The sequence below is a fragment of the Siphateles boraxobius genome, unplaced genomic scaffold, assembly GCF_051911475.1.
Source record: "Siphateles boraxobius isolate OS27281-9 unplaced genomic scaffold, OSU_SipBor_1 6, whole genome shotgun sequence".
Lineage (NCBI taxonomy): Eukaryota > Metazoa > Chordata > Actinopteri > Cypriniformes > Leuciscidae > Siphateles > Siphateles boraxobius.
The window spans coordinates 32,673,334-32,694,043 of record NW_027509186.1 but is presented as its reverse complement, the minus strand read 5'-3'; the positions used below and the strand labels follow the sequence as shown (position 1 = coordinate 32,694,043).

At 43.1% G+C, this 20,710-nt stretch overlaps 1 protein-coding gene and 1 pseudogene across 1 annotated transcript; one reads left to right on the top strand and one right to left on the bottom strand.

The window, feature by feature from the left end:
- Positions 1-305: 305 nt before the first annotated feature.
- gpr184 (G protein-coupled receptor 184) lies at positions 306-19,679 on the top strand. Its single transcript, XM_077208960.1, has 2 exons — positions 306-561; positions 18,106-19,679. Exon 2 carries the CDS (start codon positions 18,109-18,111, stop codon positions 19,105-19,107), a length of 999 nt encoding a protein of 332 aa, XP_077065075.1. The 5' UTR covers positions 306-561; positions 18,106-18,108; the 3' UTR covers positions 19,108-19,679.
- Positions 19,680-20,037: 358 nt separating this feature from the next.
- LOC143716784 (5S ribosomal RNA) lies at positions 20,038-20,154 on the bottom strand (annotated as a pseudogene).
- Positions 20,155-20,710: the final 556 nt, after the last annotated feature.

The window sequence follows — 20,710 nt, the reverse complement described above, 5'->3', positions numbered from 1 at the left end:
GCCGCTATGGCAAGCGCAGAGAGCACGTAAAAAAAAAAACCCTAAAAAAAAGTCTGTAGTTTCTGTTTTCATTAAACAGGAAGTTGCGGCAGATGTCTGAAGTAGACTGTACCTATACAATGGAAGTGTGTCATCTTCTGCTGTTCACTGGCGTGTCTGGAAAAAGCTTTTACTAATTGTGGTTCCTTCTATCTCCATCACATGCAGCTCCAAAAAAAACCACAAGCCCTAGCCTAACGTCTTCCTGCAGACATACATCTATGAGAAAGATTGTATCTCTCCTCCCCTTTCTCCCTCTCAATTCATCTCTTCTCCATCCACTCAGCGCGAAGTGCAGCGGCCGGACCTGCTCTCACAGGGTCACTTTTGATCATCTCCGGGCAGCAAGCGTTATTGAAGTGCATGATACCCTCTTCATGTCTGAGAAAATCTTTTCTCTGAGGTCACACGGGACTGCGGCTGGACTTGAGGAGGTTTTGGGGCTGAGGTTTTAAAGTTACACTGCTGAGATTTGGTGGAACTGGTGGAGAACATTTTATCATTCGTTGTGTTGATTTGCAGGTGAGATTCTCTCATTTTTCTGGGCTGGTTTCAATACAAGAAATTGTAATGGAGAATGAGCGTGTGTTTGTATAAATGAGATCAAATCAGAGGGTGGACATGCTTGCTTGTTTCCTCTGCTATAGATAGTAACTCTACCAATGCAGTTGTCAGAGACTTGATCCTAGTAACTTAAAATGTTTACAACACTTGGATGCCAGCAAGCAATAGCTGTTCATTTTACCGTCTCGGTTAACTATAGGCCCGATATAGTCCGGCTATGAGTAACCCACTTCTAGACAAAATAACCTTGACTTTGGTAACGTCAAAATAACTTGCAGTGTATGATATTCCATTATGTAAGCAAAGCCAACAGAGATTACAACGTGTTTGGTTTCATTTCTTTGACATGTTTTATGCGTCGCCTATGCGTTGATGACTAGTCTATTCTTGGGCTATGGTTAGACGTCTTTTAATATTTTTACCGACAGCCCAATTTTTGCCTTGTTTTAGCCTAGATGTCAGGCCTGTGTTTGGACGGCTATTAGACGTCTTTTAAATGCAAAATTGCTTGGGGTCCCACTTGATAAAGAGATTTGAAAGTACATTTTTGTAAATTCTATCATACAAAAAACAGTGTTTAATTTAATAAATTGCATTATGGCAAAGCAAGCTAACTTGCTAAATTTTGGGAGATAAATATACCTTCAAAAAGGTTATATTGTTGACCGTTATTTTGATCTTATGATATCACTAAACTACGAGGTGTGTCTTTGTATTCAATGCTGATGTTTCTATAAATAACTACTTTCATTTGTCAGTTACAAAATCATGCGGTAACAGGGTTGTCATTTCTCTTATCTTTGAAGAGTTCTTTAAAGAGTTTCTTATCAGTCATCAATGGAACAGTACTGGAAAGGGGACAAAATATGATGGTAACGGTTGATACACAGTTTGGAGACATAATTTAAAGTCTTTTAATGTATGTGTAATGTATTATTAAAAAGCCTTAAAGTTGTGTCTCCAGGCTCTGTGTCAACTCTGTATTATTATATAAAAATGTGCATCTTCAGAAAAGAAAAATGAAAACTGTGTCAACAACCCTGTTATCATATTAATAATCAAATTTTTAAACTTTCACCATAACATCATCATCCTTTCAAGAAATGAACTTTTTTGTTGTTGATCTAACCAAATTTGTGACCATCATATATGTAGAATGAATAAAGACAAAATGCTATTTCCATATTTTCCAAAAAAGTGCATCCTTGGAAAACACAAATGGCACCCATTTTGTAGCATGAGTGGAGTGCACAATTCCAAACCCCAATAGGTTTTTAAATATAAAGTGCTTAACATGGTTAAAAGAAAAAAAAGTTTTTATGTGTGATCAACAATCTCCTTATTGCATGACCCATGGTCGTGTTTTGGGTCATACATCTATGCATTGATTTAAAGGCACATTATGTAAGATTTGTGGACTAAAATATCCAAAAACCACTAGAACAATGTTATATATTTTGTTGACTTGTGTACTTACATTATCCCAAATGTTTCCAACATGTTTAAATTTAGTGAAATCAGCTATTTTAACCAGTAATGTCCCCTGTCCCATACCCTCGATTTCTGGTTTTACTTCCACAGAAACCGTGAGAGAGACGTTTTAATACATTATGTGCTTTAACACGGTTAGTCTTATTGTTTGAATCTCTTGTTTTCTTGATTTACCGCGAGTAACATGTTTAAGAGTAACGTCCTGGTTGCGTATGCAACCCACCGTTCCCTGAAGGAGGGAACGGAGGACGTAGTCGACGCGACTGAAATGGGATCACGCTAGGGAGCCTATCATCTTCGAGTACTATTGAACGAGCCAATGTAATTGGCGTGCGTGATTCGCATCACACACTCCGCCCCCGCGGCGCGGGTATAAATACGGAAGTGGATGCACGCACTAGTTGCTTTTCGCTGAGGAGCCGAGAGTAACCCGGGGTCAGCGGTGGTCCAGCGGTAGTGGCAAGGGGACTACGTCCTCCGTTCCCTCCTTCAGGGAACGGTGGGTTGCATACGCAACCAGGACGTTCCCTTTCAGTCGATAACGTCGGACGTAGTCGACGCGACTGAAATGGGATCTACCATTGAACACGCCACTAACGCTGCCACCTTCCAGTGCCTAAACCAAAGCCTCCTGATGCCCCCGCAAACTTAAGGCGGGGAAGGACAGGGCTTAGGCCAGGGAAGTCACTGCTGTTCCTACAGGACCACTGGGAAAGCGTTCCCCGTACGTTGGAAGGAAGGGACGCTGCGGAAGCCACATCCAACCCGAGGGAGGAAATGTGGAGAATACACATATGAACTGGGCGGAAACCGGGCAGTCTAACATATGGAATGTCACTGGGGTGGCTCCAGCCTAAGACGGGGGGAGACACACCGGACAGTGACGGCAGAGAGACTCTGCCGAGGGAAGACACGGGCTCACCGCAGGGAGCCGTATCGTGGAAGAATACACATATGGGGTCACCGAAGGGACCGCAACATATGGACCCAGCCTAACACAGGTTCCACACTGCTTACGAGTGGTAGGCCTAACACCAGACGTTCCGCACGTCCGACGTCGGAGGGGTGTGGAGGAACTCAACAGGGTTCAATTTTAAGGGAACTCAACTGGAGTAGAAAGGCGCACGTATCCAGTCCATAGGAGGGGAATGGCGCCGCAAGCCGACACTTGAACCGGGCTCACGGTGAAACTGGCTTCATGAGAAGGGAGCCCACGGGAAGCAGCGGTTCAACTAGGTGTCGTCCAGCCCCCAACTCTAGAATCTGTTTAGCAAAGTATATCGTCAACGCCCAGGCGGAGCACTTTACACTCATCATAGAGGAGCTCAACACCTAAGTGGACATGTTGCATCTCGGATCTTTGCCGAAATGAAGGCAAGCACTAAGTGCAACTTTGCATGGAAACAGCCTTCCCTCTCTGCTGAATTCCAACAGATATTTGAAGAGCTGGTCTGAGGTCTATGACTTGCATTCTGTACACGTCCAAGCGAATCGGACAGAGAAGCCAGGGCTGGATCTGCCTCCTCCAGGGCAGCGCTTGCAGGCTCACCACCTGCTCCTATTACGGGAGAGGTAGGAACCTTGGGCACAATCCGAGCCGGGGTCTCAGCTTGTGAGAGTTAGCCGGCCCAGACTCCAGGCACAATACGTTGACCGAAAGCGAGCAAGTCCCTACCCTCTAGTAGAGACCACGCGAGCAGGAGAACTGATATAACAGAATTTTTAACTCACTACCTGCAGTGGCTCAGGGGCGGTCTCTGCAGTGCAGTCGCACCAGGGACAAGGCCCAAGAGGATAAAGAGGGACACAAGGATTTACAAGACCTTGCTCCTCAGGAACCTGACGATCAGAACGTGCTTCTGCATACTTCTGCAACACGATGAGCGTCGTTTAAACACCGAGGCAACATCATTTTGAGGGTGATTTAGGAAAACAGCCTACTGCAACCCATTTTGCAGGAAAGAGAGCACTGAAGTGATCGAAAGCTTTCAGGATCTCCTCAGGGGAGAAGACGCACTCAACGACTAGGTTCCACTTCTAAAGGCGTAAGCACGCTACCCAATTCTAGGGGGTGCTCGCAGAAGTGATGGTAACTAACACATGTTCTTGTGATAGCCACCTGAACCTCCGCGTTCAGATGTAAGACCGCCCGGAATCTCCGGGGGAAGAATGCGTGTGCCATCGTGCCCCGTCCCCGAAAGAGTTTCCAGGGGAAGTCAGGAAGGCTGTTGAAGGGAACCAGGTCTAGTTGGGCCAATGAGGGGCAACTATGAAGACCTGTTCCTCTACTGACATGGCACGTAGGTGCAAGTGACGGGCGCAAAAGACAGGAGCATTGCTCAACACAACATGTGAAGATCACTGGGCTTCAGGAGCATTTTCTGCTCAGCACTTGGGTGTGACAAGTTCACTGAGCTTCAGGAGCATTCCTGCTCAACACCTGAGTGTGATAAACTCACCGAGCTTCAGGAGCATTTCTGCTCAACACTTGAGTACGAAGAACCTCACTGAGCGACAGGAGCATTTCTGCTCAGCACTTGAGTGTGACAAGTTCACTGAGCTTCAGGAGCATTACTGCTCAACACCTGAGTGTGATAAACTCACTGAGCTTCAGGAGCATTTCTGCTCAACACTTGAGTGCGAGGAACTTCACTGAGCACCAGGAGCATTTCTGCTCAGCACTGCGTGTGATGAATTCACTGAGCTACCTGTGATGGACTCACTGAGCTACAGGAGCATTGCTGCTCAACACAGAGTGCGATGAACTTCACTGAGTTTCAGGAGCAAATCTGCTCAACATGAAGAGTGATGATTTCACTGACTTGCAGGCGCAAGGCGACCATGAGTCGCAGTCACTTTTAGAAGGCTCACTGGGGTTAAACGCATTTCTGCGGGCCCCTGGGGCCGCTGAGTCCCAGTGTTTGTCCAAGGGTAGTCCGCTCGGTTTACCCAAACACTGGCGGAAAAATAAAACCGGGGGGGCAACTGAGCGGCCCCGGAATGGTCATGACCCAGCCGGACCCAGGGGATGGAGTCTCCACTTGCCCTGGCTATAACTGTCGTGAGGCTCGATGGCGGCACGATTGAGTAAGCGGGAGGAGTGGAATAAGGCGCCCTCAGAAGCGTCTGACTCCAAGGAGGAGGTGACGGGTGAGTTTGTGACATGCAGGGGAAGCTTGCGCAACGGTCGCAATGTCTAACAACTCGAGGCACGAATGCCCGTGTAGTCGGGGGTCGCCCAGGCCCCCGTTAAAACACGCCCTTTGTACATGGCCGCTCTGTTGAAGAGGGTTTGGCAGCAGACCGGGATGAACTATAGTCACAAAGGGGGAGCTGCTCTGCCACGGTCACCTCGGGACTCGATCGTGAAGCTAGCGCTGAAGCGGTCACATATGGAGGGAGCCAAAGGCTGCGACTACCATATACCCCAGGAGCCTCTGAAAGTTCTTTCAGTGGGACCCTTTCTCACTTCAACACCAGCTGAACACATTCTCATTGGAGAGACATGTTGGACCGAGGACCTCTCCAAAACTAGAAAAGAGATACTCAGCCCGTGGGCGAGATTACTCTCTTCCAGTTGACCTGAAGACCCAACGGGCTCTGGAGCAGTCGAGGGGAAGGACACTGTACTGACACTCCACCCTTAGACGCAACACACAGGATGGCCTGCGGTGCGGGAGGTAGAGATCTGAAGCACATGTCTTTCAGGTCAAAGCTGCAGACCAATCTTGGGCCAAGATGGTCACGACCCACCACCTAGTAGCACGAAGAACGAGTTTACAACTGGCCTTCGTACCGGCTGGAGGAGCGGCTATATCAAATCCTTCGCCAGCAGGATAAGATAAGCACGCACAAGTCAGGAGCACTGCTCAACACTCGGTGTGATGAATATCACTGAATTTTCAGGAGCACGTCTGCTCAACACCTAATGTGATGACTATCACTGACTTGAGCGGGGTAGCCGAGCCTGAGGTGGGGCAGCAAAGTAGAGAGAGTGGTGTTAGTGTGCTGTGCAACACTTACCTGTCTCCACAAGCGGCAGGGGGCGCGTGAGAAGGCGGATGACCGGGTCCTCGAACGCACCAAGCTGCCTGCTGGCGACCAAGGGGGAGCTGAGGGGTGTAAGGCTATACAGGGTCACACCCGCCAGACTGGCCCTCTTGGGACCCAGGAACAGATGAAATTGCTCTCTCTTTGAAGTGTGGGTACCGCTTGCTCCGCTTTTTTTTTTTTTTTTTTTTTTAGGGAGCCAGCGGCGGAACAGACACACACACAAACAAAGGCTCCACCCGGCCCTCACCCGGGGAGAGGGAGTGATCGTGCCACTCCAAGAGCATCTCATCCATTCCTGGGCGGCCCGCTCCGGAATGCTTTCGCTGTCGCTTGCCACCTGGCTTGGCAGCGCCTGGAGCGGGCTTGGCGTCTCTACTGCGGCCGGCTCCCTGCTGAGGCCTGGGTGGAGGCTGCTGCGGAGGGCCAGCAGGAGCGGCGGCCGGAGAACGCCCACGGCGACGAGCAGGCGGAGGAGCTGCCACCGGCGGCGGGTGGAGGCAGCAGCTGGCCACCGGGGCAGGATGTGCCGGATGACCTCCGTCTGCGCTTGAGCGGCAGAGAACTGTTTGATGCAGTTCTCCACCGCGTCGCCGACCAGCCCAACCTGGGAAATTGGGGAGACCAGGAACCGAACCTTGTCCGCATCCCCCATACCAACCAGGCTGAGCCAACGAAGGCGCTACTGGACCACCAAGGTGGACATCGCCAGACCGATCACGCACGCTACGACACCCGTACCCCGGAGGGTGAGGTCGGATGCAGTGCGGTGCTCACCTATGAGCGCACGGTCTGGATTACCCTCGTGCATGCCATGGGTGCCCTAGCCTGCAGCAACGCCATGGCACGCAAGAGGAAGGGGCTTGCCCACAGGCTTTGTAAGCTCTGCCCGTCGGAACGGACGAAACTCACAGGCCCTAGGGGGGAGACGAGGATCCCCCCAAAAGGCAGCGGCCGCCGGACACAGGTGCACCTGTGTCGACAGACCGCTCCAATGGAGGGACACCTCGCAACCCTTCACCGTTCCTCCATCAAGGGTAATGAGGGGGAAAAGCTATTCAGGCAGTTTCTGGCAGAGAAAGATGCTGTTCACCACCTGATAAGCTCTCCATGCATTTCGGGAAAGAAAGGCACTGGGGCGGCGAGCTGAGAACCAGCGCGGCCCGCCCCAAGATACCAAACTCCAGATTCCAACCGAGACTGAACGGGACACGGTGGAGGTTCCACTCGAGCCCGGCAGCCTCGGCGGCCCGTTTCAGCATAGCTGATAATTCTGGATCCGGCTCGGGCAACATTGAACTCCCGGAGGGAGACAATGCAGCCGAGTCATCATCTCCAGAAGTCAGCTCACCCTCTGATGCTGCAATCGGCGTCCTGTCCTCCAGGGGAGCCCCGAGTGAAACCGCTGGCCCACCCATTACAGATGGACCAGCAGACAACACAGGAGGCTCCAGTGGTTGCAGTGGAAGGGAGGAGTGAGGAGCCCACAGGGAATGGTTACCGGGCGGGACATCCAACACTATCCTCCGGTCACCCATCCCACACAGCACCCGAGGGTGGGGCATGGTAATGGGGACTCGCTCTCCGCGAACGAAGGCGAGTCTCGCCCTCAACACTGCGACAGTCATGTTCCCACAGTGAAAACATGAGCTGTCCACAAAAGCTGTCTCAGCGTGCTGTAAGCCAAACACGTGACACAACAGTTGTGACCATCAGAGAGAGACAGGGAACGACCACACCCAGAAACGCACGGGCGGAATGACATCTTGAAAAAGACGCAAACGCACCCGTGTTGTTCTTTCAGAAAATAGGACCGTCACCAGTGCCGGAGCACACAGGGAAATGACCGCGGCAACACTGAACAGAGAACTGAAACAGTGAAGCACTCACTTTTCCGCCCTCTAACCAGCCATCAACACACACAAACATTTAGAAATTTGTTGCTGTTAAAACAGCAGTTGAGAGCTCAAAGCTCGCGATCACCGCTGCACTCGCGCTGTAGAACACCAGCACTGGGAGAGTCTTCCTGAAGAACACCGACACACTCGCTCGTTGTAGACAACAGCACTCTCAGAGACATCAAACGATCGGCTCCGAAGCGAAAGGCAACTAGTGCGTGCATCCACTTCCGTATTTATACCCGCGCCGCGGGGGCGGAGTGTGTGATGCGAATCACGCACGCCAATTACATTGGCTCGTTCAATAGTACTCGAAGATGATAGGCTCCCTAGCGTGATCCCATTTCAGTCGCGTCGACTACGTCCGACGTTATCGACTGAAAGGGAACAAATAACACTACATTGTCAAGTGGCTAACATATCAAAATCAGAAAGAGCTTTATAATACAGAATTTTCTCCACCATACAATGATTTAAAATTAATTGCATGCCTTTATCAACACTAGTCACCCAGCTCTTATTAATATGATATTCTAATATCGATCTAGCTTACTGCAGTGTGCAACAAGCATCTCGTAGCAGCCACGAACGAACATAGAAACATAACGTTATAACATAAGTTATCACACTCAAATGATTTTTTAACCAAGTAAAACTTCGCAAAACAAACGCAACTATAACAACATTCAAGTTTAGGGAAGCAGGAGGCAAAGTTGAACGTAACTTTAATCTTAAAATACGCATTGACAACCAAATAAAAGGAGCAGCAGTGGACGACTGCGGCATATAAGCACAGCAAAAAAAAACAGCAACCTAAAACGTCCAAGTCTCTCGTCGCCCCGCCCTGCTTCATACCACAGTAACGCTAATAAAACTTTAATAATTAGCTCATCCAATCCATGAACACGATTTCTGCCTGAGTCCCGTCAGATTGCTTTTCATTGGCTGGTGAGGTGAAGACGACACCTCCCATGATTCCACGCTTATTCACGGCGTCATCAAGCTACGCCTTTGTTATTGTTGAATAAGCGACCTCTAGCGACAGAACTTAAATACTGTGCCTTTAATAGAAGTTATAACTGAAATGACAAAAACATTGACATTGAAAATGGTGAAGACACTGGAGGCACAGGTTGTTTTTTTTCCTGCACTTACATCATTTTCCTGCAGATTCAGTGTGTGTTTGCCTCAGGATGGGAGTTGGTTAGGGAGCGATTATGCCATTCAGAGGGGCTGACAGGAGCTCCAGCCCACCACTCTTCTTTCCAGACCTCCAGCCTGAATCTCAACAGCTCTCAGGGGCGCTCATTAAACCTGTAATTACCGTAGCACAACAAGAATAAAGCAGTGTAAACACATTATGTAAGCTAAGGGAAAGGAAGTGGACAGGAACTCTCCATTAAAGTAGATTATGTGTTTATCAATACTGTACAGTAACTGCTGACTGAAGAATCCAGAGTTGTCCCTTCCTTACTTTCTGGACAAAAGCCAGGAAAATAACATACCCAGATTTTGAATAATACCATCACTAACATTTTGAGAGCGAAACAGTTGTTAGAACATCCCTAACAGATGTTTAAAAAAACCGTTGCAGCATTACTTTTGAGTCATGGACTTTGGCTTTATTAAACAAGCAATTTGATAGTAAAAACATGCAGTGAAACAGCTGTTCCTTAAGGGAACACTAAATGTGAACTGTTTTTAATGTTTTTCAGCAACTGTGTGAAGTGCACTTGATTGTAATGAATGTGCACTTGTAGTGAACTTCAAATATTAAAAGTATATAAAAAAAACCCTGCCGATAATATAATATTAATGAAATAAAAGTCCACTTACAGTAAGTGCAATTTGCTATAATTCAATTAAAAGGTTCACTTTAAAGTACATTTTAAAAGTTGGCTATGCTTTAATAAACTTTAGTAGCTCTTGTTGACTGAACTTAAAGTACTTCATCGTTTTGACGGTAGTGTGTTATTTGATATTACATTTCAGGCAAATATATTTTAATGCAATTGTAAAATTATATTTGTAGTTGAATAACATGAAATTACGTGTGCAGAAAAATGACATTATATTTGCACTAAATATATTATTTTAAAGTATATTATTTCTGTAATACATACTCTTAGAAATGCTTAAGTGTAATTATTTTCCACAAGGGACTGGAGTCAGTAAGAACACAATCAAACCATGTGATTCATTACTCACTTTATCTGTTATGGGATTTTCTTGGAATGGAAGATTTTATAGTAAATCTGTGATTCTATGGTACAGTCCCTTTTGTGGTTCATTTCTTGCCTGTGTCCATATTTGTAATTTCTGGTGTGAAGAGTGGAAACTTTCATGAGGGAAAACCGAAACCATAGTCATGTTTGAAGTTTAAAAGCATCAGAGATTCAGAGATAGGCTACACAGCATTTGTTCGGTGGGAGTTGTCCTTGAATAGTTTTAAAGCTATACATTCCAACAACAGTATAGCCTAAATAATATTCATTCAGTCTAATATGCAGTTTCTGTTTGGTGATGCGTGATCTTAACTTCAACCACAATTTTGTAATCTCTGAAGGGAACACCACATTGCCCACTTAGTCAGTGTTGTAAATCAGACATAAAAAAAAAAGTTTTCTTATTTTCAGCAAAACAGCCCGACATATTGTGAAATGACAGTATAATTTGCATAGACTTCACACCAAATGAATCAGAGCAAATCTTCTTCATCGCTTAACCTTCAGGACTACTCAGTCTCTTCACTCGCTGCAGAGCTGAGGCTGTGTCTGATGCAGCTTTCAATTTTTAATGTATTGTATGGGGGACTGTTGTGTATTTTGCTGGTTCAATCTAATTCTACCTCTAAAAGTCTTCTTTGAACCTTTGTGTGTGCGCTCAGGTTACCAGCTATTGATTTTTCCTCTGTTTTGCTCGGGTTGGGTTAAGTGCACACGTTGCTTAAAACCCGTCGGTCAGTTAGACCTGAATTGAATTCAAGTGTGACGCACTGCTGGTAGGACAATCTTTATAGCAGCTAATGCTGTTAGTACGCCTGTGTTTGATATTGGAAACAGATTTAGGAGGCCATTAAGATCTCAAGGTCTCTTACCCGAAGTAGATCGAGGTCTGTGAATACACTGCATTTTTAAAAAGCTCGTTGGAACTTAAATGTTTTACACGTCTTTGTTTGAAGCCAAATATGAGGCTTCTTTCTTTCTTTAAAAAAAACCCTTTACTTGCAGATAATTTAATATAATTTTTTTTTTACTTTAAGACACTTATGACCCTTTTATAACTGTCAGAATACAGTTTTAAAAAGTGCACTTTGTAATAATGTCAAATTAAATGTTTTGTTTTAAAGTGCATTTTAAATAAATATGTTTTATTCATATTTTGTTGTGCTTTAAAAAATATTTTGTCATGTTGACTAACATACTAAAAGCACACTATAGAAACACAAGTTTCAATTGAACTGATCTTAACGTATATTTTAGTTTACCAAAAATTCTTGTCATTCAACAGTATACTTTATTTAGCCTATTTCAAAAGACAATACAATTATTAAATTACACAAATGGTACTTAAGTCCTATACTTAAGTGGGCCAGAAAGCACTTTTTAATCTTTTTAATCACATTTAATCTAAATTTAAACTATAATACACTTTCATTTAATTGCAATTAACAGGCAATTATATGGAAACATTACATTCAGTTCACACTTAAAACTACACTATGCTATGCCCATTATGCATTTTGCGGAAGAACGTTGTTTTGGTTGTGCTTCGGCTATGCATGACTGTGCGGATGAATATGGTTATCCTACTGCTCATAAAACATTCTCTATTAGGCTTAATATATATAACCAAAGCCACTAGAAGGCAAGCCTGCAACCTTTAGCCTAAAAAACGTAACGGCTAATGCTAATGGTGCTATGTGACAATACGCAGTAAAGGAGACCAAAGGCTGTTTTTTTTTTTGGTGAATTATATTGTATATCAAAGTCAAAAATACTTTTTTCTTTCTTTGGCGTTTAGGTTTTACCAGTTATGATAAGACTGCATGCATGTATATGATGCTGATATTATGCATTTCAATGAATAAAGAGAAAATGAAATTTTTTATTATAAATATTGTATGTTGTTTAATTAAAATAAAAAATCAAGTGTTCTCTCTTTCGCTGCCAGGTTAGACTTGTATTGTAATGATTTTTTGACTACTTTTATGCGCCCTGCAGTGACTAGTATTTTGCAGCTAATAGAGATATTTGCGCTCTTTTTTTCCGCGGTAAAACACATTTCACAAACAATGTAACATCACGCACGATATAACACCGAATTTAGAACATTTATTCACAAGACCAACACAAGAAACGTAAACTGTAACTGACTGTCATAAAACTTTGAACGGCGGGTACTGCTACTGAGGTGCCTCACAGGATTCAAGTTAGCCATTACGCTTTCTCCAATGGTAAGAGATTCAGACCCTCTCATCTCACTATAAGAAGACAATCTCGGATTTTACCAGTTTAGATGGAAAGGATCTCAAGCTGACTCTGCTGTAGCTTTACACATTAATAGACACGGTACTTACTTGAAAATAAATTCCAGCACAGCGCTACAGCAACCATTATGAAATGAGCCTTATACAGTAGATAATCTTTAACAATTAACTCTCTTAGAAAGCTGGCAATTTTCCGCAAACCATTCTGCTAGATCTAAAATATATAAAATATCTTACCATAGTGAATCAGGGTAAGACACAAGCACGTTTTGGGAGAAGGATTGATGATGTATTGACTCTTAAATTTAAGAGGTGTCATGCACCATTTCCCCCCATTCCCCCAGGCACTTGTACCTATAGCAGTTATGGCTCATTTGGGCTCAAGACGCAAAAAATAAAAATAAAATAATCAAGTCAATCTTGTAACCACTTGATATATATATATATATAAAGCATACATTTTAAATTACAGTAGGCCTACAAGTGGACATGGGTTCAGATCCCAGTATGTGTATTAACAATATGTATACAGTAGTCAACATTTGAAGTGGATCAAAACCTTTCATTAAAGTTATACATGGATTTTGAATAATACTCTGTTCTTGTCTTAGGACAACTTTGATTAACTTTTTTGATCCACTTCAAATGTTGACTACTGTATAAGTATAGGTTGGAATTGGAACCGTTGTCCCCCCTTTTTCTTTTAAATAAAATGGATGCCACACAAGGAAAGGGATTTCACTAGACACACAGAAAAGGTGAAATTACTTTTCCTTATAGATCTGATTTGTGATCACTGCCGTTTTCAGATATGGGCTTTTTTGTGACAAATTGCAGAAGACATTTGGGGAAGAAATAAAAGTCCCTAAAGTACCTTCAATTATTTAGATCAGTTTATATGATATTTTATTTTAGACATCACATTTATGTTTTTAGCACATGCCTACTAACATTACACAAATCGCATTACTAGCACAGGCAGCTGAAAGTATAGTTGCTTTCCTGTGCAGAAACTGGCCCCATGATGAGTGGTTGTTTGCTCTGCGGTCCATGTCAAATGAGGCCACCTCATCGTCCCACCACTGCAGTGGCGGCTGCTGGTCTTTCAAAGAGGGGAAGCCCATTTTTTTTTTAAACTCAACTGTCTCAACTGGTGTGGGGATGGAAAAAGGAGTGAAGACTTAGGTGCAGAGTTGTTGGGCTTTATTTTAATAATAAAATAAAACAAAATACAAACATTCTACAAAATTCATCTTCTGATTTTTTTTTAATGGTGGTTGGCAAATTACCACCACCAGCACAAGGAGAATAAATAGGGAGCAAACAAGGCAGGTAACGAGGGAGGACAGGTTGGGCAAATTAACCAATAATCAGGTAACAAGATGGGAGTCGACACAATCGACAGGAGAGCACATGGCACAAGGAAACGCATGACAAGCCATGTGCTCACACCAAACATGACAAAAAACACAAGCACATGGCCAGTAAAACAAATCACAAGCCACGTGTTCACACAAAACATGACATGAAAGCACGCAGCCGATGTAAACACGAACCGCGTGCTACACAAAACGCACGTGAACAGAGCGAACACGAAACCGCACGTTCACACGACAAGACAGAACGTTATGCACGAGAACGAGCGTAAGCTCATCCTGTGCGCTTACAACAGAAAACAAACACGCGGAGCATGAATGTCCGAATCCCGACACAAAACTGAAACCAGACAGATGTGCCGTGATCCAAACACCAACTTACACATGCAAAAAAGGCACCTGACATCGACGGATGAAATGTGGGAATTAGGTTAAACTGTGAAATGTATGATGGCTAGCAATTTAGCCAAGCAAATACCAAGAAATAGGTTACAGCAGTTTGTCTTTCGAGTAACATTACAAAAAATCCGCGATGGGACTGAGCTCGAATAGCTTCCACGTCAGCGACCTTTTATTGTACAAAATCGCTGAAATTCTCCATTCTCCCCAGAGAAGCTGAGCGTCCGTGGGCGGGACATAATCGCAGCATTTATCCAATGACCGTAAAGTTTCGAAGCACTGAAAAAAACTGTTCAAAGCTGCCCCATTGAAGTCAATGGACGCTCGGCTTCAACAGGGAAATGCACTGTGACAATCCGGCAATGAATGAGAAGGAAATCGAGTCAGCCGACCTGCTATAGGCTATGTAGCTGATTTTGAACCAACTCGTCTTCGAGATTAACGTGTTCTAATGCATTTTTAGTCAATAAAATGTTAACACAATAGTACACATTTGACCATTCATTTTTTGACATTATAGGGGAAGCCGAGCTTCCCTTGCAGTCTTTAAAAAATCGCCACTGCACCACTGACTTGTTCAGGTCTGAACATTTAGATTATTATGACCTCTCCTCAACAAACCACTGGTTTCACAGGCGGGGCTTAGATTAAGCCTGGAATAGGCTTTAGTTAAATTAGGACATTTATTCGTTTTTTTAAACATGCCTTAGAAACACATTACTTGAGTGCATCTTGTGACAAAACAATTGCACTACGATATTTTAAGATATGTCAGTGCAATTTCCTTAAATATAAGATAGCTCAAATATGCATTTTAGTCTGGGACTATAGGCTTAAGCCTTGTCTGTGAATTCGGTCAGTAGCGAAAACAGGAGTCCAAACAGTGAATCTGGTGTTTCAAACAGTTCGCTTCATTTGAGGTATTATTCATGTCTGAAGCTGAAATGAAACAAGATGAGTTATGCATTAAAGTTTAATACTTAAGATTAAGGGTATAATCAGTATCAGTATCAGTATGAGCACTACTAGTAGTGATGCTTGTCTATCAGGATATCTACAATAACAGGATATTAGTAGTGCAAGTGTAGCTATAAGGATTTTTCCTGGTGTATAAGGTCCTGAAGAGGTGAAAAGTTTTTTTTTTTTTTTTTATGTGGTTGAGCTGTGTGCTTTTCTCACTGCCCTTGCACTGAAGAGCACGAATTGAAGAGCTGCAAACCTTTCATGTGGAGACCGGCAGCTGTGTAAGTCGGCAACAGTATCTTAAATTGAATTCGAGCAGAGACTGGCAGGAAGTGAAAAGACTGCCCAAATGTTAAAAACAAGCTGAGCAATAGCATTTAAGATGAACTCAAGGGAATATAGGGGACATGCAGGTAGTGATGAATCTTTAGCTGTGAAAATATTTAAGCAGCACAGACATGAACCTTATGGACATTTTAAAATGCAATATGAATGGAATCTTTAAGAGATAATTCAAAGTGTATGGCTCAACACTTGTATTAACGGAGAAAATACATGGCATGTGTGCAGCATTTGAACAGATGTAAAGGCTCTGCTGACAAATATTGATGTCAAAGATCTGTGCAGGCAAAAGCGTCTGGAAACCTTTATAAAAAACAGAGTTGAGGCTTAAATCTATTATAAACCCACTCAGTCCAGGCACATTTTACAAAATTTTTCTTTCCCTGCCGGTAAAAAAGAACACATTTGCTCAACCCAACCGTGAAATTAAGTTTATCACCAAGTGTGACATTTTCAAAATGATTTTGCCTTTAAAATCAACAACATATCATAAAATATATAGCAAACAGACAAGGAAAGAATGCTGCTCCCAGAGTTAACAGATTACTTTCATCATATCTGGGTAATATTTGTGCAATATTTGAGTATTTATATCCACGCATATATGAAACCTCCATTGAGTACAATAATTTTCAGAGTAATATTTCTGTTTTGTTTAATTCTCCATCATAATCATGGCACATGCAGCTAGTACTGGGGATGACATTTTGTTACCCATTGTGTTTTTAATTAATTACCAGGCTTCCCGCAAGTTGTCATTTCTGATAAGAATGACTTTGGAACCCTTTCTGAAGCTTGATTTTTAGGGGACTGTAGTGTGTAAATAGATGTATGAAATTTCTCTTTCAAAATAAAGCAACAAATATGCCTGGTAGTATAACCATTTTGAGTGAAAGACATTTCATTTTCATTTACATTCATACTGCAGTGGATCCTGACATACTTGTCAGGATACGTGTTATCCTGACATACTTTCAATAAACCATTGCTGTTTGTTTTTGCTGGTTAAACATTGCACCTTGACTTAGTAAGAAGAAACAGGATCATATATGTTGTTCCGTTCTCACTGAAACCACAGACATTCTGCAACTTGCAGCAACCGCAATTCTGTTGTCATCAATTAGAGTTTGGATTTTTAAGAATATTTCTGGTTACGTGCCTGATGACCAATTTAATGATCTCATTTATGAATGAGTAGTTAATGATCACATATAGTCTGTCACCCTTTCAATAGATTCATTTTTCACCCCGTCATTGCAATTAAAATTACCACCTGAAAGTGATTACTTACAGAAAGGACCTTTTTAAACATCACTATATTGTGCACCATGACAACATCTGCATCAATAATAAACAGCAACAACGTCTAGTCGAGGTTAACCACATCATGGTTAAATGAGCTAAAAAAAACTAAAAAAAACTTAAAAGGTCAGTGGTTTACCACTATGTCACGTACTAAAAGTACGGATCAGTATCTGTCATGCAAACTAAAAAAAAAGTCTGACAACAAATAATACAGTTAAACTGTGCAACAGTAAATTATGCAAGGACTGTGATCAATTTTGCTATTTATACCAGTATTAAACACAATTTTCCATTGAACTGAGATTCAAATGAATTCAGATTCAATTTATGAATTTGAACTATAAACAGGGTTCAAGGAGGTAGAATTAGAATTACATTAATTAGAATTTTAAAAGAATGAATTTTCGGATGCAGAAATTAGTTAGTGCATTTCAGTGGTTTTAGCTCAATGTATTCTATAATCAAAAGATTCAAATTTTTCTGAAAGCAATGTGATTATCAGATGGTTGAGTTCATTTTTTTGACAGGATTGAACTTCAGAGAAATATGTCAGAATGTAACTTTCAGAGAAATAATAAAAAAGTATGTGTATAATTTGCTGTAATTGGTAATACAAAAATTAGAAGCATTGCATGTAGTGGTGGGCAGATCGAGGCTACAGTTTGAAGCAAATGTGCTGCATTTTGTCGAGGCTTCGAAACAATCCGACACCCGTCTCTCGGGTGAAAAGCCGGGCCAACCATGCATAAAAACACCTTTTGCTATTTATTTTTAAAGTAAAATCTTTCAAATGCAATTATATAATCATCTAATAAGATTATCAAGTGTCTATATGTTGTTTTATCACTTGTCAGGGTTTGTTTTGTTGGTTAATTTGAAAACCCACAGACACTTGTTCATTGGTTCTCAGTGACTTCTCATGATTCATGGGTTGACAGAGATTATCGCCCCCAGCGGTGAACCATAGAAATTTCGAAATGTTTAGAAACAGTTATGCCGTAATGAAGCCTCGTTTACTGAAATCACATGACTCTGGCAGTTTGATACACACTCCGAATCATTGATTTGGAACAAAAGATTTGTAAAGGTTTCAAAGCTTCATGAAGCAGTGTTTTGAAATTGCCATCACTAATTGCATGTAGAATGCACTATCCAATTGATTCAATTTAAGCTTTCTTTGTGCACACAGATTATGATGAACGCAACACCCAACGCAAGCAACTCATGTGTGATCACAAACCCGTCGGCAGGTCCCCTGCTGATGTCCATGTACATCATCGCCTTCATCCTGGGACTACTGTTCATCCTGGTCACCATTGGTCCCATAATTCAGCAGATCTGCAGAAAGAATGTTCTAGGGATCTACCTTCTCAGCCTGTCTGTCTCAGATCTCCTTTACATCCTTACAATGCCTCTGTGGATCTATTATGTAAGCAACAACCACAAATGGACCCTTGGCCAGGGACTCTGTAGTCTGGCTGGCTTCTTGTACTACTCCAACCTGTACATCAGCATCTATATCCTCTGCTGGATCTCCATCGATCGCTGCCTGGCCATCACCTTCCCTCTGCGAGTCCGAGCCTTCCGCCGCCAGCGCTACGCCTGGATCATCTGTGGGCTGGTCTACATTTTTGTCATGGCCTTGCACTGTTTGGTGCTGTACCTGGACAAGCTGCCAGATACGCTGGACGACAACGACCAGAGATGCTACGAGACCTTCCCCATGACAGAACGCATCGCGATGTTCAACTTGATACGGGTCGGAATTGGTTTCCTCTTGCCGCTGGTGGTCATCACGGTCTGCTACTGTTTGATCGCATCCAAGGTGCAGCAAAGTACAGGGGTGGATGAGCAAGGCAAGCGCAAAGTCAGGCTTTTGTCAATAGGAGTCATTGGCATTTTCTCCTTCTGCTTTGCACCGTACCACATCCTCTTGATAGTACGGTCCATCGCTTTCTTTTCTGTGGGAGATAAACAAAGCTGCATCTTTGAGCAAGCAATGTACTTACCCTTCACTTGCTCCCTTGCACTATCCAGCCTGAACAGTGTGGTGGACCCAGTGCTCTATGTTTTGGCAAGTAACGGAGTGAGGGAGGACATGAGGTTGTTCTGTCGGAAAACCAAGCAGAGACAAGCAAGATGCAGTCTTGTTGATTCCAAGTGGGGGACAAGAGTAAACAACTTGTGTTAAAACCAACCTCAGTAGATTTGCCCCTGATAGCACTTTATATTTGTGCACACTGTTTTTGGACCCATGCAGGAATGGGGAAATCAATTAGCAGCACAAAATCGCCCAAACCGCTTGTGCTGCCAATACAGCCACAATCTTGCGGATGGGTTCAGAGTGTTACGTTTTTGGAGCGACGACAAACATGATCTGGCGTACTTTTCTGGAACTCCACCACTGCGATCCAGACACTGACTTTTTAAAGTACTGAAAAGCGCTCGACTACACTGCTCAACTGGATTAAAATGCTTTTCTTTATCATTAGATGAATTACTGCTGACATGACTGTAACGCTTGCATTCTGCAGGTGGTTTTAGGTAAAAAAGCACCAAGTTTTGTGAGTAAAGCTCATCTATAATAAGCCTAGTTTACATAGAACTTAATGACATGTACTAACAATACTGATGCTCCAGTATTTTATTGCATTTAGCAGCTATTTAAAATGGATTGTGGTGATAATGCTGTTTTTGTGCTACAATACTGTGCAAAAGGGATTGTTTAGTAAAACAGACACTCTATGCAAGTGTTAATAATAATAATTCATTAAATGTTTTATGTAGCGCTTATCTCGGCACTCAAAGCTCCTTACATAGAGGGGGGGTTCTCCTCAACCACCACCAATGTGCAGGATCCACGCAGCCATATAGCGCCAGAACGCCCACCACACACTCGCTTATTGGTGGAGATGGAGTTATGAAGCCAATAAGTATATAGGGATAATTAGGAGGCCATGATGGACAGTGGCCACTGGGCAAATTTGGGATTTTTTTGTGACCACAGAGAGTCAGGACCTCTGTGCGTTTTGACAGTACAGTGTCCCCGTCACTATACTGGGCCGTTAGGACCCACACAGACCACAGGGTGAGCGCCTCCTGCTTGCCTCACTAATACCTCTTCCAGCAGCAACCTGGTTTTCCCAAGAGGTCTCCCATCCAGGTACTAACCAGGCTCAACCCTGCTTAGCTTCAGTGGGCAACCAGTCTTGGGCTACAGGGTGATATGGCTGCTGGCTGATTGAGGGTTTAGGGGGCTACAAGTATTGTAGTCGAGGCCAGCTCATTTGTGTCAGTCAAGACAGAGACCAGGGACCAGTTGCATAAATACAGTCACTAAGACTGAGTCAGACCAACTAGCAGTTAGCCAAGGGGATTCAAATTAGATCAATCTACCCGTTTAATTAACTTACTTAAAAAAAAGTTACGACCAGTCTTAAATAAAAATTAGACCACCAACTCTTGATACTCAAGTCCTAGTCTAAGAACATATTTCAATGATTTTGGTCTTGATCCTCCAGTGCAAGTCCGAGGCTAAATCCACTGAGTGTACATCGGCTAGGGCTGGGTATTGTGAAATTTTTTCCGATACCAGTATCGATACTTGGACTTCGATACCGATTCCTGAATGAATTTTTTTTCTCGAAAAAATAAAATCCGTTTCAACAACATTACCTCAAAAAATTTTTTTTTAATCTTTTCAGTTTTTCAGACTTTTTTACACATATTTTGAGTCTGTAAAAAAACACCAATGGTAAAGTTTGTTATGTATCCTAATCATTTAACAACATGTA